General features: G+C 39.7%; 1 protein-coding gene across 1 annotated transcript; it reads left to right on the top strand.

Annotated features, from left to right (window-relative positions):
- Nucleotides 1-880: 880 nt before the first annotated feature.
- LOC129448389 (uncharacterized) lies at nt 881-13,762 on the top strand. Its single transcript, XM_073872082.1, has 7 exons — nt 881-1,140; nt 7,192-10,080; nt 10,193-10,379; nt 12,446-12,544; nt 12,653-12,863; nt 12,978-13,096; nt 13,202-13,762. Exons 2-7 carry the CDS (start codon nt 7,442-7,444, stop codon nt 13,355-13,357), a joined length of 3,411 nt encoding a protein of 1,136 aa, XP_073728183.1. The 5' UTR covers nt 881-1,140; nt 7,192-7,441; the 3' UTR covers nt 13,358-13,762.
- The last annotated feature ends 206 nt before the right edge of the window (nt 13,763-13,968 follow it).

Below are 13,968 nucleotides of genomic sequence, written 5' to 3'. Positions count from 1 at the left end.
GTTTTTATCACAAATTTTCTTTGGAGGGCCGCGCAGGAATGCACTGTACACAAGGGGGGGCCGCACGCTGAAAAAGTTTGGGAACTGGTCTAGCCGCACTGGGTTTAGTGCTTATCAGTCTTATCAAAACCACCTTTTCCTTTGTTAATAATATTATATTACTTCATAATCATTTGTCTTGCGGTGAGTATCAATCTCATTGGTGATCACAGATGGGATAACTGCTCCTAACCACAACCACAATGTGTCAGATAGCTGAAAACAAGTAAATATGGATGGAGAAATGAAGTGTTCTGGCAGGCAGACAGATCAACCTCTCATTAAAACAATGTAAGCTATCAGGAGGCGTTAATGATGTCATGGTCAACGGGTGTGTTGTCGGAAAAGATGCACAGTGACCGAGTGCATAGCAAATTGCCAAAACAGTGCAGACATTTTAATTAGACACAAAGTACACACGACATGATTTGTTTTCAGTTTATTTAGGGGGTGGAGGCCAGGAAATATCAAAGGGAGACGTTCAGTCTAGCACACGTCTGTTTAAGTGATGTTTGCATGCTGACTGATTCAAATTCAGAGATTCAAACTCAATCACATATAAAGATCAAATATATTATTGTAAGTTAGGATCAGGTTCAGATCAGATTCTACATTCATTCCCTCTTGGTCTGTTCTGAAGGTCTGATCCACACTGTAGCCGCAAGCTCACGAGTCTCATCATTACCTACCTAGTATTTACCTTCTCTACCCACTAACACCTACTGAGTCACCAGGAAACCAAGAATGTTCTCATTAGATGCGAAGGGTGTGCGTGTTGACAGGTGTGTATATGTGTCTGACAGAGAGAAAGACAAAAAAGACAGAAATAGATAGAAAGCGAGCCGGACAGAAAGAGATGGGGGAGGAGAGAGAGGTAGGGAAATAAGAGAGGAAGGCCTAACAATCAAAGGGGGTGGAAACGGCGAGCATGTCGAACCAGTCAGGCGAGTTCTTCTTACAGTACAGATGTATTATAGAAAAATGACAGACAGTAGGGAGTGAGAGACAGAGAGAGAGAGAGAGCGAGAGAGAGAGAGAGAGAATGAAGGATGGAGGCACCTGTGCTCTTAAACATCTGAGGCAAAGCAGCAGTCCTCTGAGGTATGATGTTTCTGTTTGATTCAGAGCTAAACCTCAACATATGTGTTTAGGTAGTTGACGTGGTGGGTTAAGTGTATTGTTGTTGAAGTGTTTGTGTGTGTCTCGTGGGAGAACAGGTGTTTCTGTAAACTGACACTGACCTGTTGTCCTTGGAAATCTAGTAATGCCGCAATTATATGGTATTGGTAATCTTGCTTCTATATCTATGGCCTCAAATTTGTGAGCAAAAGCCTGGTTGTTTTTCGTATTTGTTTTTTTAATCAGTTTAGGTTTGTGTTGGCTCTTATGAAAGGTTTGGGTTAGTTAGCACCATCTATTCATTCCATATGATCTCGACTGTTTGTTTAAATCTTTTGATTTTTACACAATTCTGCAACTCCTGACCTATATATACTCAGTTAAAGATAACAAAGGCAGTCCTTGTACAACAACAGCACAAGGTGCGGCAAACAAATCTGGATTAGAGCATTTCAAAGCCTTGGTACACTCTTCTGTTTCTGGCTATAAAGAGTGCGATGTTGTGCGATGTGCATTGTGAATCTCATCGGCTGATTCGAAATTCTCAAATGACTTTAGCTGATGTATATTGCGAGTTTGATTGTGTGCACGCGCTTGCTTGATTGCATGCGAGTCTTATCAGATGCAAGTGAAGTTTTTGAATGAATTTCAATGTGCTGCTTTGAATGAATGTGGGTGTGTAGGAGAAACAGATTGGCTTCAGAGCAATTCCTTCAAGGTTATTTAACATATTTCAGATTTATGAGATAATTTCATTATTTATTTATTGCTCAGACCCAGCGATTTCTTTTCATGGCTCTTGCATTTTTATGTCAACATGTTTTGGGGCATCTATTTAAAGATCCTTTGCTATGCAGAAACTATTGTAATAATCAAAGCAAAACTGAAACTCTTTTGTTACTAACTTAATATATTAATGTATATATATATATATATATATATATATATATATATATATATATATATATATATATATATATATATATATATATATATATATATATATTAAGTGATATATTAATACAGGTAGTCTATTTACCTGTAGAGTAACAGGTGTTGACAGATCTTGATAATCTTTAATATTGACTGAGTAAAGTCATGTTAAAGATTGAAATTAATGTTAATTCAAAGAGTGAAATTAAACTTTGACACCCATATTCTCATAATGAGATTACACTGTCAGAAACATTTTTTTACCCAATTTGTCACTGGTGTTGTACCCTTTCAAAAAGTAAGCCTTTGCACCTGAGGAGTTACCTCAGGGGTACATATTAGTACCAAAGGGTGCTTACTAGTACCTTAAAGATACATATTAGTATTTCAAAAGTGCCTATTGGTACCTTACATATCTGTAATGGTACATATTAGGACCTTTTAAAAGGGTACTGCCCCAGTGATAGCTGGGGTACAAATTTAGACCATTTATTCTAACAGTGCATGAGACTTTAGCCTGGATTTTACAGACAGGGTCACATAAATATCTTGTAAAAAAGTATGTAATGCTCAATACTGTAGTCTAGGATTTGTATCTGTGGCATGTAAATCAATTCAAATCCTCTGTAGAAGACAGAACTGATTTGGGCCTTATGAGGATATAATTTGATATTGTTAGGATGTGCACACATATCTGCCCTCTGACTGTTACACATGTGGTGTCAGGATTGTAGTCTGGTGTGTTGGACCTGTTATCTGACTGCTTATCAGGTTTTGTACTAGAACTAAAGACCATGACGTATAACATAAAGAATGTTTTCAAAGTAAACATACAGAAACTCACATATAGACACACATTAAAAAGTCACGGTAACTAATTTTTACATTTTTGTGGTTTCTGGTTGTGACTACTTTTGGGAATGTTTGCGTAGTTTAGTGTTTCCATAACAAGGGTATGGATGCAGTACACATGGCTAAGATTTATGGACTCTCGTTGTAATAAATACTGAGTTTCAGTATGGTGAAATCCTGAGGCACTAGAATGCACTCAGCCAGGTGATTTGATTGTATACATACTTTATGAATGTATACTTTAAAGGTCTGGGCCAGGTTGTAACATAAAGTTACACTGGACAAGTAATGTTTAACTACTTAACAATTAAAGTAGGGGTCTGAAAGTCTGTGACCTCTATACAGTCTAAAAATAACTTATTTTCATCCCAGCGCTGGATCAAAAAGGATAAATCTACCCTATGCTGGTTTGTTTTAAACCATAATGCTGGATTGTTTTAACTAATTGCTGGGTCAAATATAAACATTTTTGTTCATCCCTTTTTTTTTGACCCAACAAAATGCTTTTAGTTACAATAATTGTATCTATCTAACTGAGTGTAGACTTAACATGAAACACCTGATGATTTATGATAATCCAGCATGACCAGAGAATCTAAAGAGCATCTTGTGTGCCTAAATGGAAGCAAAGATATCTTTTATATGTGACCCTGGACCACAAAACCAATAATAAAGGTCTTTTTTAAATAGAGATTTATACATAATCTGAAAGTTAAATAAGCTTTCCATTGATGCATGGTTTCACTGTAAAAAGTGTAAAGTTGGATCAACTTAAAAAATACCTCAATGCTTAAAAAATATGTTTTTCAACCAAAATGTTTCACCTAAAGTGAAACTTAAGTGTAACCAATATAAGTAATTTTTAAGCCGATTCAAATTTTCACTTTTTAGGATAGGATAGGACAATATTGGGCCAAGATACAATGTTTAAAAAATCTGGAATCTGGCCTTGTCATGAACTGCTCGCCCGGTAGCTCTATCACGACCGAGCGAGACGAAACGAACCCAATCACAGATGAGATTGGGGAACATGAAACAAGACTTTATTAAGAGGCAAACACAAAGCAAAAACACAGGAAAACAGTACTAGAAATAATACAGACTAGACAGGACTGACTCCTAACAAACAGAGCTGGACTCAACCCAAACACGGACTGGACACAAGCCGATCAACGCGATCTGGGGAGACCTAACAGACAACATGATCAAGGACATGACATATACATTTAAATACACAATGCACAAACACAGTATGCTAGACAACAAGGGAACAAATCAAGAGGGAACAGTGGAAACTAATCAAACATTGATGGGAGAGCTAACGAGGAGACGAGGGGAGTGGCGACACAAACGAGACACAGCAGAACACAGACCAAACAAAGGCCATGTGCTACAACACAAAACATGGGTACCGCCAGGATCCTGTCACATGACTAAACAACTATAACTATGACAGGAGGGCAGGATGATGACAGAACCCTCCCCTTACAGGGACGCCTCTGGGCGTTCCTCAAGGGGGTAAACAAGACAAATTACATGACAAGACTGACACTGGCATGACACAAAATATAACAGCATGACAGATTATATGAAAAACAATACTAGTAGACATCATGGGTAAACAATACAAAACTTCACAATAGGGAGGCACAGTATGCAAAGTTCTGGGTCAGAGGGGTGCAGGCGAGCATAGGAACAAGGGGTCCGGAAAGTCTTAACAGGGGCACATGACGGACTTGACAAGGACTAGAAATACTGACAGGAAACAAAGCTGCATCGACTGCTAAAACTGCAGCCGCTGCAATGGCAGTACAGATCTTGGCTGCGCTGGCTGAAGCTGGCTGTCGAGACTGTACTGGCGGCGCCGGCGAAATCCTCCCCACTCTCTCGTTCAGCTCTGGAGAAGACCCTCGACGGCTTGCCCTCCGGGCTCCAGGCCATACTTGGGTTGGCCAGTTGGCCTCACGGGCCGAACGATGGAGTTGGACCTACCAACCGCAGATCAGCTCCTGGTGACCTGCCCCTCGTCCGCTGCGTCCTGTAATGCCTTGTGCGTTCTGTCAGGTTTTATCAAGAACAAACCCAAATGAGTGAGACAACCAAAAACAGGTTTAATAAGAAACAGAGAAAACAAAACCCACGAGAGGGTAAAACAAGACAGTGATGATGACTGGACTAAACTAAAACAAAACAAGAACTTGACACGACAAATGAACATTAAACTTGAAATGGAACTCTAGACTAAGACTTTACAATAAAAAAGACAATATACTTGCCTTGTACTGTTTCTTGTTAAAGGGTTGTATCAAGTCTAGTTCATTGCCAAGTATACTGTCTTGTTTACCCCCTCGTGGGTTTTGTTTTCTTTGTTTATTAATAAACCTGTCTGCATTTGGGTTCGCTCTTGATCAAACCTGACAGTCCTGGGGGTGCAAGAAATCAAAATAATAACAAAATTGCTTTTAAAGTTGTCCAAAAAAGTCCTTACCAACTGTCTCCACACACAAAAAATAAAGTTTTGATATATTTACATCAGGAAATTTACAAAATATCTTCATGGAACATGGTTTTTAAATAATATCATAATAATTTTTGGCGAAAAAAATTATAATTTTGACCCATACAATATTTTGGCTATTGCTATAAATATACCCGTGTGACTAATGTTAAGGTTTTGTGATCCAGGGTCACATATACCAAGGACCCAGAAACACAAGATTCATTCTTGTGGCCTATAGAATCAAACACATTTCTTCTTTGTCGTGACATTTACATCTCAAATTCTCAACACTATCTGTTTATTTATGGGCCATTGTACTTGGTGAAGACTGCTATCCCATTAATTTTGTAACTACAGCAAACATAGCTTCACCACGTTTCAGTCATGACTGTTTCGTAAGTGACAATTTTAGCTATTTTTGGGTCTAGCTCAAAGTTGCTGATTAGCTCATGGTAAGCTAGCATTCTGAACAGTTGCACTTCTATGGCCCTCATAGGCCTAAATTATACCTAAAAAAAATAAAAAATACGATTTCTGAAAGATTCTTTGTCAGGTTTTATGGTAAGAACCTTTAACATCCCGAGCCTTCCTGTTGTACAAAATGATCTTTGTAGTGGAAAAGGTTGTCTAAAAAGAGATAAGAAAGAAATCTTTACTTTTCTCTAAAAAGTACTGTGGGGAACCAAAAATTTTTCTTGTATACCCTCTTAAAAATAAAGGTGCTTAAAATCTCTAAAGGTTCTTTATAGAACTGTTCAGACAAAAATGTTTTTTCTATGGCAGTGTTTCCCAACCAGGGGGTCGGGGTCCACAGGGGGGCCTCAGCAGATTTCCAAGGGGGCCTCAAGATGACTTAAAATGATAAAAATTTTGACAAAACAAGCATTAAAATAAACTAAAACAAGCAAAAATCAAGATGTTTCTTATTTTTTGGCCATTTTAGTAGCGAATACACATCTATCAAGACATTTCGAGCTCTAGTTAATTTTATTTGGAAAAATTGAGTGAGTGTGGGGCCTACAAATATTGTTTTGGGCAACCAGGGGGCCTTGAAGTGAAAAGGTTTGGGAACCACTGTTATGTGGCATCATAAAGCACCTTTATTTTTAAAAGTATATGGCATCACTGGGAAGAACTTGTAGCTTGTTTATTTTTATTTCTACCAAAAAACACTTTTAATTTTCCTAAATAAAAATATCAATTTTAACTTGTCCTTCTGTCACAAACTGGAAATGCTAACCTTTATATGTCACGTTAGCAATACAGTGCCCTCCATACATTTGAGGACTGTAAAGACAACATTGTATTGTAAGATGAATATGAGGCAAAAGTAAGGAATGTATTTGATTATGTTGAAACACGTACATGCTACCAACACAGAACAATAACCTTTCATCCTGACTTATGTGTGTTGTCACCAAATACAAGACTGCAGAAGCAATGGATCAAACTGACACTGCACATCCTCTGCTTTTCATTTGTGAACAATAAATGCATTAGGACACAGTTTATCACACAACACTCAGACTCGTATCAATATGATTACATTAGATAGAAGAAAAATTAAAATACAAACGTGTTATTTCGTTGAGTTGGTTGTATATGTGAAAAATAAAACGTGACATTGTCTAATATTCACCTTTAAATGTTTAGATATATCTTGACAGCAAACAAAGCAGTTTTGCAAACAATTTGTAAAGGATATCATATGAATATGTAAATGATAATTGTGTTGTGCATTCTTGCAGGATAGACCCAACCATTAGAAGTGCAACAAAGTCACCAGATCTCCTCCAGCACTGGATTACAAACACAGTTTCTTACAAGTGCTACCACTTCCTTACAAATGCTACCATTTAAACAAAAAGGAAGCTGATGATTTGGAAAGTGGAACAAAAACCTTTCTAAAAAAAAAGATGCTAAAAATCCTTTTAGCAACTGGCCTTCCATTCACACTGTAATGAATGTACTGTGTACCATTCAGAGACATTAAAAAGCATGAGTTTGTATCCTAGACCTACTTTTGGACGTCAGTTTTCTGAATCAGACGGCATAACAACAGATACACAGTTATCCAATGAAACTGCAGCACAGGGGCAAAGTCAGTTATCTGTTGGGTCTGCAGCCGCTAGATTCCAAATCCGCTCCGCTAACACACTTCACTACAGACCCATAAGACACATTAAGGAAGACAAAAGTCAGGAGGGAGGTGACAAAGGCAGTGAAGATGTGAAGAGATTTTATGACTCAAACAAAAGCAAAAGCTTAGACTGGAGAGGAGCAGGTGCAAGAAGAGGACATGGAAACGCAACTTGGACGTCCGGTGGGACCAGAGACTCCGGAAATAATTTTGTTAGGCGTGCTGAAAGTTTAGGCAAAAAGGAGAACAACAACAACGTAACTTCGGACACAGAAGCTAATCTACCTAATTCGATTTCATGGAGGAGTCACGATTACAATGTAACCGAACAAAGGGACAGAAAGGTTTACCCAAACTCTGTATCTACGCCTATGGGAACTAATCGTATCATACATAATATGGAACAAGCAGGCAGTGGCCAGTCACTCCCCGCTAGGATGAAACCAAGACTTAGCCAAGGTAGTATAGGAGAAGCTAGCAGTCTCTGGGCACAGCTGCCACACGATGAAACAAGTCTCGATCAGACAGACAACAAAGTAGGAGTCTGGGCCAGAGATCAAGGACGTAGCAATACCCAGGAAGTAACTGGAAATCAAACAATTTTGGAAAGAATTGAGAAACTCTTAGGGTCAAATTTTTTACACAGTAAGTCTGATGCAAACTCAAATGATCTGGTCATTGATAAACGCAACCCTACTCTTGATTCTGGTCATCTGAACTCTGACACCATGAATTCCCATTTCCGTCAAAGAAAATCAAACCCTACCTCCCCGTCTGGACCTCTGTCTCCCACTGACAACCAACAATGGAGACCTTCATACACTGTAGAAAAATCTGGAACATTCCCAAGATGGTTCTCTAAAAGCGAACAAACACCCTACAGTAAGATTCAAGAGCCATCTACGCCAGAGACCATAAATGAGCAAAAGGGTGATTCTTCTGGAGTGTTCTTCTCAAAGCCTAAATGGGGAATGGAAAAATCTTCTGATAAAACCATTCAATCATTGCTCTCTAAAAGCGAACAAACACCCTACAATAAGATGCAAGAGCCATCTACGCCAGAGATCAGAAATGACCAAAAGGACGATTCTTCTGGCGTATTCTTCTCGAAGCCTAAAAGGGATATCGAAAAATCTCCTGGTAAAAGCATTCAATCATTTCCACCTGCAGCCAGTGAAGAGCCAAGTAAAATGAACTCTCTCGAGTTCAAAAGTCAGTCCATAGAAAGAACCAGGAGTAAAGTTTTTGAAACTGCTCAACCCAGCGGTCAAAGAACAACTGCTCAGATGATATTACAGTCCACGTCTTCAGATGGTATCTCCAATCAAAGTGTCAAACAATTGGCAACCCCTTCAGCAGGTATCAAGAAAGAAATTGAAAAAGAAGAACCAACCCAACCCAAGCATCCACTAGCCTCAAGAGGAGCACCCCACGGTGAAATACATCAAGAGGATTCTTCTGCAGTAAAAACTGAAGAAAAGAGAGGAGATGAAGAAACCATCTCCAGTCCAACTTTAGACTCTGTGAAGAATACGATACACAAGTTTGAAGCCTTGGCTCAACAAAGCCAAAACGCACCACAAATTATACGTGCTAGAAGAGCCTTATCAGTACCAGAGCAGCCCAAACCTGTGGTTCATGTGAGGAAGAGTGATTCAGATATAAATCTAAATTTTAGAAAGATGATGGGAAACACGGAGAGGATAAAAACAAATTCCATTGAGGAGCCAGAAGGCAATTTAGATCGAAACAGAACCCATCATTCAAATCTCACCATCAATGTACAACCCACGTCCAAACAAAGGATGACATACAAAACGAGAATTGACCTTATTCCAACGTTCAGTCAGCTACATGAACCAAAGTCTGATCAGCATATCAGCACATGGGATAAAAGGTGGACTGTGCGCAACAGACACATAGACGAACCAGATCTTACCATCACTCCTGGAACCGGTCTGCAGAGGTCTAACACAGATTCTCAACTGTCAAAGGTCAATCGTTTATTAAAACAACAAAGCATTCATGTAAATATGGATGACAATAATGACGAATTTGATGATGATACACCAACTAACTCTCCAGATAGGGACCCTCTTACAGTAAACATGCAGAGGCAAAACAGCACCTTAAAACCTCAAACTGCAGCACGTACCTTAGAACGTTCAGATGGAGGTGCGTCCATCTCAGTTAAGTCTGCAGACAATGGCACTTATCCTAAAGTGGTCAATCCTTCTCAAAGTTCTGCTTCTACTGTTCCTGCCCCACCAATCTATTCCTCATTCAATACTTCTAATAATAACAACTATAAGAGACAATTGGAGGATGTGGGCCCAACTGGCACTAGCATGGCTAGGTGGAGCTCGGATGAGGAAGATTATGATGATGATGATGATGACTACGGGGGAACAGATTCAGAAGATTCTGACTCAGGAGAATCGTCTGTGACCATAACAAGCAACATGAGCCAATCGGATCGCAGAAGCTTCTCTCTAAGGTAATGTAAAGTATAATAACAAAAGTCAGGCTACTTAATTTATTAGTGTTTTATGATCTTATCTCCTTATACACTCCTTTCTTTCTGCCTTTTGCTCTTCTCCTCTGTACAGTCTACAGGAACTATGCATTTTTGGTGGGGTGGACTATAAACCATCAGATGATGAGGACTGGGCGCCCTCACGGTCTGCCTCTCTCTGCTCAGACATCTCAGCCTTTTCTTCTGTGACCCTTCTGAGCAACAATGAACTGGATCGCCTAATGGATGACGTTAAAAACTTAGGAGATGAAACCTTGCAGGTCAAAGAAGTATTATGAATCTTTTCTAAAGCATACAATCTGATGTAGAAATTAAAAACCGATGGTCTAAGGGGCTAATCACACCAAACACGCTTTTAACGCTTGGAAACGCAAAGCGCGACGCACTGCCTTTTTTAAAAAAGAGCAGTGCCACGCAGATTTTTATATTGCTAGGCAACCATCGAGTCAGCTGTCTTGTCAATCAAATATTGAAGCGTGAGCGCTCTTTTGCTGTTAACTGTCACATTAGCAGAAACTTTAAAAAGAGTACGCTTGCTCTGACCTTTTTTGAGGGTGACAGGTGCACAAACACGCAGGAGAGAGTGAGCGAGTGGAGTCCGGTTCTTCAAAGCAACGGTAAACTTCCCTCACCATAATGTAAGGCCCCCCTCTCCCCTCATTCGATTGGATAATGAAAAGATGTTAATGACATCGGTCTCAGCGCTCCTTCAAAAACGCATGCTGCGACTGGCGGCAAAAAACGCAAGGCGTTCGGCGTGCATAAACAGCGTGCAAACGCTCACTGCCCATAGAATATCATTCAAAGAAGGCGCATGCAACTGCCATAAACGCGTTTGGTGTGATTGGCCCCTAAGTAGGCATGTACACCAAAGCATCTAAACAAGGCTGAAAACGCCAGGCGGACACCGACTGTAGGCGCTTGCCAGCGTTTTCTCGGCTAAGCACTTTGGTTGCAATAATACTTCTGTTTTGTTTACCAGTCGTTGTACAATGCACCAGTTGGTTGTTGGAGGGGTCCTGCAATGTGATTGGACACCTGAGTGAAAAGTGACATTGACGAACTGAGTGTTTTTCCCAAAGTTAAACATTTTTCAACTCCAGGCGCTCAGCGCCGAACGCAAAAAAACAGCGCCCAGCATGGAAAAATGCCAGCTGCTGGCATTTCTTAAAAGCACGGCGCTTCCATTGGAAACAATAAAAAACATATGCCGGCCACTGACGTGTTTATGGATGAATTTGAACACTTCCATGTTTTCCCTATTTAAAGACTGTTAAATTAGTAGTTACATGACTAAATATGGTGGCACAAAATAAAATGTGGCAATTTTTTAAGCAGATAAAAAATGAGAACTATATTGTATGGCGGAAGAGCACTTAGTTTGCAGCACTTCGACCTCGGTGCGCAGTAACATCATCACTCTTGACTACTCGCTCAAACTTCTGTCAATATTATTGCGCCCAAGGTCGAAGTTTGGTGGCTTCTAAATTCATCCCTGTTTGGAACCTAAGGAATTAATGGGGCTAGGCTAAATGCTAACACATTCACGGCGTGCTGTACAAAGATTAACGGCGCATTCACACGGGGCGTAAGCGTTAACGCTTCCCATTCATTTTTAATGGGTGACGTCATGCGTTGCCGAACTGAATTGTGGATCCATCAGCACCGCATCAGTGCAGTTGCTCGCGGCAGAAGTTGAACATTTCTCATGCAAATAAGCTAGGCAGAGCTAGCCAATTACGTTTACGGAAGACCAGAGCATGTGTAGGGGCCACTGTGATTGGCTGTTGGCCAAGCCTTCCGTTAAGCGTTAACCTTACGCCCCGTGTGAATGCGCTGTAAGTGCACGCATTGAAGAAAGATAGGTATGCATTTATTCGTTGATGTAAGAACATAGTAAAATATTTAAAATGATGTGTGTTTTCCTTAAAATAGATCTAAAAATGCAATATGTAAATCTATCGCCATGTCTGTTTTAAACATAAACTTGCTGGTTCCCTTACACACTTCTCTTAAAAAGCAAAAACAGATTCCCAACCGACAGCTCAGCTAATAAATCATTATTAGTCTATAAGCCCACCGTCGCGAATTGGGGTATGGCAAAGAGATGGTTTTAACACTGATTGTTTATGCAATTTCTCATTAACTGCTTTTGATCTTATCTTTAACCAAACACGTCACAGATTGCAGCTTTAAACTGGAAATGCCATGGAAATGTTTGTTGTCAGCTGTATCTATGATTACAAATATGCGGGTGTTAATGAAAACCATTGTTGCTTTGTTGCGTCCTTTTGCTATTCTAATCTGTGCCTCTGACTTATAACAGAAGTATGAAGATGTGCAGGTGGTTGTATTGCACAAGGAGGTGGGGAGTGGCTTAGGATTTACCTTGGCAGGTGGAGTGGATCAAAATAAACCAGTCACGGTGAGAGTCTGAATGCCACAATACAGAAACATTTTGACACGAAACAAGGCATGAGTGATAGAAACGGATACAAACATTGGGTTTATACAAACCATTCTTGTCTCTCAGGTCCACAGAGTGATTCCTGGTGGTGTGGCAGCGCAGGAAGGCTCTATCTTCGAAGGTGCCTGGGTGCTGTCGATCAACGGCACGCCCCTGCAGAAATCTGCTCATTTGGAGGCTCTGAGGACACTGAGGAGGGCGAGGAGTCAGACCATGGCAGTGGTGGTTCTCCAGAACGTCTACCAAAATGAGACCATTCACACACCAGTAAACACAGGTCACTATACTTTTATATGATTATAATAATAGCCTAGTACAGACATTGCATTTAACTGTATACACATAAAGAGAGAGAGAGAAAGAGTTTATAATGTGTGTACGCCCTCTGTAGGCAGAAGAGTTCATGTCACTCTGAACAAAGCCAGCTATGATCTTGGCTTTAGTCTGGAAGGAGGGTTGGACTCCAGCTTAGGAGACAAACCCCTCACTGTACAAAAAATCTTCCAGGGTAAGAGCACCTTTTCTCTATTTCAATCAATATTGCTTAATCTATTTTTCAATCATTACAGCCCTACGAAATAGATTCACTGTCAGTGCATTGCATGTTTCCAGGGTGGACCAGTGAGTCAAGTGTTTCCTGGGGATGAGTTGTTGGAAGTGCAAGGTCAAAGTTTGATAGGCATGAGACGGATTGAAGCGGTGAACCTAATAAGAAGACTGCCACCTGGACCTGTGGAGGTCTTATTACACCGTCCTCACCAACCCCATTGAGGATCTTATCTTTCCTCCTCGCTTTTCAAATGCACTTTCTGATTCAGTCATTAGTTAAACACTGGTATATTTTCATACAAGAACTTTTGCTGTTACAGAACCTTTTTTTAATGCAATTTGTCTGTTCGGCATTGAGGAAGTAGTGTTGTAAAGAACCATGAATTAGCACTGCCTAAATTTAATGAAAAATAACAGACACTGAAGGCCAGTTTCTTCTAAATATTACTGTATTACTTGTTTATACACTCAAATTATGCAGCTATTGGTAATATTTTACAAGCAGTCTGTATCAGAGGTCATATATTGTTTTGCTACGAAGTGTGTATATGTGAATATGTTGTATGTACAGCACAGATCCGTCCTCAGCTATTATTTTTTTAAATATTAAAGCAAAGTTAGCAACTACTTTCTTGTTTGTTTTTTTAATGACATTTTATATCAGATATCATTCAAACAAATTAGCGTCGCACACCTGAAGTGAATGGATAGGTGCGTAGGATAAGAAGACAAAAAGTCTTGTAACATACACAAAAAGCAATTCCCGCACACTATCTGCTTGCTGAAAAATGTAATAATTGTTGCGTTGCAATTATTATTAACAATTATTAAAA

The sequence above is a fragment of the Misgurnus anguillicaudatus genome, chromosome 10 (assembly GCF_027580225.2).
Source record: "Misgurnus anguillicaudatus chromosome 10, ASM2758022v2, whole genome shotgun sequence".
Lineage (NCBI taxonomy): Eukaryota > Metazoa > Chordata > Actinopteri > Cypriniformes > Cobitidae > Misgurnus > Misgurnus anguillicaudatus.
Note: the sequence above shows the minus strand (reverse complement) of the source record. Positions and strands in the feature narration are given on the sequence as shown.